At 45.8% G+C, this 4,156-nt stretch overlaps 1 protein-coding gene across 1 annotated transcript in view; it reads right to left on the bottom strand.

The window, feature by feature from the left end:
- LOXL2 (lysyl oxidase like 2) overlaps window positions 1–4,156 on the bottom strand; it is a 119,032-nt gene that overhangs the window by 59,238 nt on the left and 55,638 nt on the right. Inside the window, exon 4 of the mRNA XM_015407575.1 lies at window positions 3,064–3,275. Within this exon, the coding sequence (XP_015263061.1) occupies window positions 3,064–3,275 (212 nt within the window). The remainder of the gene's footprint in view (window positions 1–3,063; window positions 3,276–4,156) is intronic.

The following is a 4,156-nucleotide window of genomic DNA, read 5'->3' as shown; positions in this document are numbered from 1 at the left end:
GTCTGTTGCTACAAAATAGTCCAAGAGTTCAAATAGCACCTTTAAGATTAACAAATAGCACCTTTAAGACTAACCTTTAAGACTAAGACTGAGTGGTGGGTGTGGCCTTATGACACACGTCCTTATGACACACTTCTGGTGATGTCAGGGGGTGTGGCATATGCTAATGAGTTATGCTAATGAATTCCCCTAGCTCTTTTTCTACAAAACGACCCCTGGTAATGTGTAGGTGGAGCCTCAGCTGGTGCCACTGAGCAATGATCGGGGAGGGGGGGATTTTGGGGGTGGAGCCTGGGGAGTGGCAGGACCTCAGTGGAGTAGAATGCCACCTACAACTAAGGACAGGGAAGATTCCCTTTACTTTACTGCTCTATGGGGGATAGTTATGCACTAACTCACCAGCTGTGCTGGACCATTTAAAGGGGAAAAGATTGTCCAGGTTGCTGATCAGAGAATCCCCCTGGTATGAAAACCACTGCCTTAAGATGTCTGTGTATACGGAACACAGCCACATAGGATAAAATTCTAGATAGAGCAGGATGACCAGGTATATGTTGGCAGGTCACCAAAGCAAATGAGAGGAGCCTGTCATACAGCATACAGAAGGGAGTTCATATGGAGAAATCTCTTAGCCCTTATTGTGGCAAATTCTTTAGCAGTGAACATCAGGCAGTGGCTTTCAGAGGTCCAGAGAGGCAAAGAAAGAACTTTGCTGTAAGCATGTGATCTTTTGTCCCCATGTAGAGAACACAATGCAGAGTCCACCTGGAAACACTTATTTACTGATGCTGGCAAAAACAAAATGAAACAAAAAAATTTCTCTGGACTTAAAAAAAAACCCCTGTACTGAATGTGCTTTTGCATGATTCTAATCCATTAGCTGTTTTGTTTGGTCATTAGCTTACTAACGAAAAACATGAAACACAGCCAGTGAAATCCTGCAGACAGGGACCTTGGGAAACATCCCTACAGGCGAGCCAGAAGAACAAGCTAAAAACCACAAGCATTGTGCCTTCAGGCCTCCTTCTGCAGTTTGCTCCATAGATCAGGGTAAGACAACAACAAAAAAATCCAAACTGTTTCTCAACATGAGCTAAGCTGCAGCTGTTTCAAGGCCTTATTTATGGTAAATGGTGGCGGCAGCGGGGAAACCCTGTTCCGATCATTAGCGAGAAACAAAACATATCTGCTATATCTTTTCTTGCAAGCTGTTGCTCAGATCCTGGCTGGACCAAGGTAAAATGGATCAAGTAACAATCCAGTATTGTGATTTAACTGGTGAGTAATTTGTTTTAGCTCCTCTTCTGTTCTCACTGAGGGCTGATCTTTTAAAATAAATCACAAAGTAGAATGCTTCCAGGGCTGTATCTCATTTGTACTGCTTTCAAAGAGCTCAGGGAGGTGTACGTGGTTCTCCTTTCCTTTTGTTTCTCCATATAGCAACATTGTGAGGTAGGCTAGCGACTGTCATGAGACCAATGAAATTCATGGGTCTTTCCGGACCCCTTCCAACACACTAGTCAATACACTACAGTGACTACACTGCACTGATTCCAGGAGAGGGCTGGCCTGTTGGAATGCTCACCGTCCATGTAAAAACTTTCCTGCATATTCAATGCCATTTTTCAGTACTTTTAAAGCCAGTACATATTCTTCCTGGTACCTACAATGTGGACGTTGTGAGTCTAAGCCTCACCAGTGCACTCGCTTAGGGGAAAAGACTATGGCTGGGGTCACATTGGTGGCTTGGCGCGGCACAGGTGCTGCTCTTTGCACCGGAACAAGTAATAGCAGGAAGGGGAGATCAGACAGTACCTCTTGCGGTGGTCTCCCTGGGCTTGTGTCCTATGGTCAAGCATCCAGACAGTAGATGCGTGGCAACCACAGAGCACGGTGCCCCGTGAGTTTTTTGTAACCCGGTTGCGCATGCGCATATGTGCTTATGCACACAGTCAGCTCAGCAAAATGGCTCTAGTGTGCACCCTTCCCTTCCGGCTTCCGTTCATCACAACACCGTTGAAACATCTGGAAATGTGGAGTGGGAACGCAAGCACCCGTTAATACTGGACTTTCCCTGGTGCCTAATTATTCCGATCCACAGTGGGGCATCGCTGGATGCTGATGACTGCCATATGGAAGGCAGATGTTCTCGTCTGGTTGTGCTCTTTTAATCCTGCTTCTTGCTCTGACTGAGGGCTGCTGGGAGCAGGGGGTGGGGCTTGTTCCATGTGCCCGCCCCCTGGGCTCTTTACTGCCAGAGCTCCGTTCCTGTGCGCTCCTGCAGGAAATGACCCCTGCATATGGGTAATGCTACTATTTCACTACAAACTGCCCGTGTGACTGCAGCCCTTGGCTCAAGGTAGTAAATGCATTGTTTGCAGGCAAAGGGTCTCAGATTCAACCCCTGGCACCTTGAGTGAAAGGATCTCAAGTAGTAGTGGTTGGGAAAGACTTTTCTCTGACAGAGAGCAGCTGCCAGTCACAGCAGACAAATTCTGGGCTAGGTTGGCCAGAGCCCTGCCCCACTGGTGGACCTCCTGATGGCACTGGTATTTCTGGCCACTGTGTGATACAGAGTGTTGGACTGGATGGGCCTTTGGCCTGATCCAACATTGGTGTCTCTTATGTTCTTATGATATAAGGTAGCTACATATACTCAAAGTTTTACAGCACATGAGGGAGAAGCTCTCCCTCTGGGTATTCCAGCTCTCCAAACGCAGGGCACATTTTTATGCAAGGCAGCATTCAAAAACATGATCCCTGGTCTGGAGTCTAAAATAGCCCACTCCCAAGAGGCTGTTGCTACATGCTTATGCTCCATGCATGAATTGGCCCAGAGTCGAAAAATGTGGTTTGAACTGGTGTCCAATACAATTTACAGGGAAGTAAACCTGAGCAAAAGAAATGAAGCATTTTATACACTGACAGAAAAACCCCATTGAAGCTTTTTCCAGCCTGAGTCTGGAAACCTACATTTCTGAAAAGAGCTCTCTGTATTTAAGAAACATGATAAGCCCTTAAGGTTGAAGAACATGACCAACCCTTTTAAAGCATCCTTCTTACCTGTAGGCATTGACGTTGTATTTCTTCTCGCCTGGAAACCCAAACATGCCACAGATGACTCGGGAATTTTTTGTGTTCCAGTTTCTGTCACAGATCTGTTTCCAGACGCCGCCTTCTTTTACTTCCACATACCCTTCAGTGATGGGCAAACGCTTGCGGGAGGAACTCAGGACGGGTTGGATTCTGACGTCTTCCACCTGGATATTTATATTCTAGGAAGAGAAATAGTTTGTTCAGAATAGCAATTGGCCAGAACATAACACTATTGTAAAATACATCTCAAATAGACTTTAAAAAACAAATCACTGCAAACAAGTCAGTCCCAATGCTTTGGAAGATTTTAGCTGCAGTCTTCAGTGTAGCATGAGGAGTCTAAATTTTTCTTTTCTGACTAAAGTCAGGGGAGAAAAACAGTGAGTTATTTGCATAACTTTGGAGCTGTCCCTGTTGAGGCCATTTCAGCTCAGCAAAATGGCACAGGGTGAAGGCAGGAGCCCCTACCACTCCACACCGCAGTTCCAAACTGAATCAGGCTCCCACCAAACACAGCATGTGGCAGGCCCGTAGCCACAAGGGGCCCCACAAAGGTGGTGTCCCCTCCCGAATGTGCCCTGCATGTAGCTTGGCCATAGGTCTTGTGAAGAAATAAAGAAAAAACAAGCATGTATATACATTGCACACTAGCACTTTATGATTGGTTTTTATAAATGTATTATGTCTCTTGGTGGAACCTAGGATTGCCAGGTCTTACTTTTCCCACTGGCCGGTGGCGGATTGGGGCCCCAGAAATTGGGGGATCCCCTGCCCCGACCAGGGGTGTGGCAACTCTAGTAGAACCAGAAATATTACAGAGAGGAATTTTTCAATCCTAATCCTTGATTCAATCCTAATCCTATGCAGAAAAGATGAAAGGATTATAGGTTCCTTCAAATAAGAATATTCCTGGATGACTTCCCCCCCACTGAAGGAGAAAGGCAAGGGGAACTAATTAAACCTCTGTTAAAGGGATAAGACATTGTTTTCCTGGCCAGTTAGTAACCTCAGTTATGATAGGAATTTTTTAAAAAATTCCTTGGGAGACTTGGGTTCAGAT

The sequence above is a fragment of the Gekko japonicus genome, unplaced genomic scaffold (assembly GCF_001447785.1).
Source record: "Gekko japonicus isolate JY-2015 unplaced genomic scaffold, Gekko_japonicus_V1.1 scaffold1154, whole genome shotgun sequence".
NCBI classification, from domain to species: Eukaryota; Metazoa; Chordata; class Lepidosauria; order Squamata; family Gekkonidae; genus Gekko; species Gekko japonicus.
This window is presented reverse-complemented; position numbering and strand designations above follow the sequence as displayed.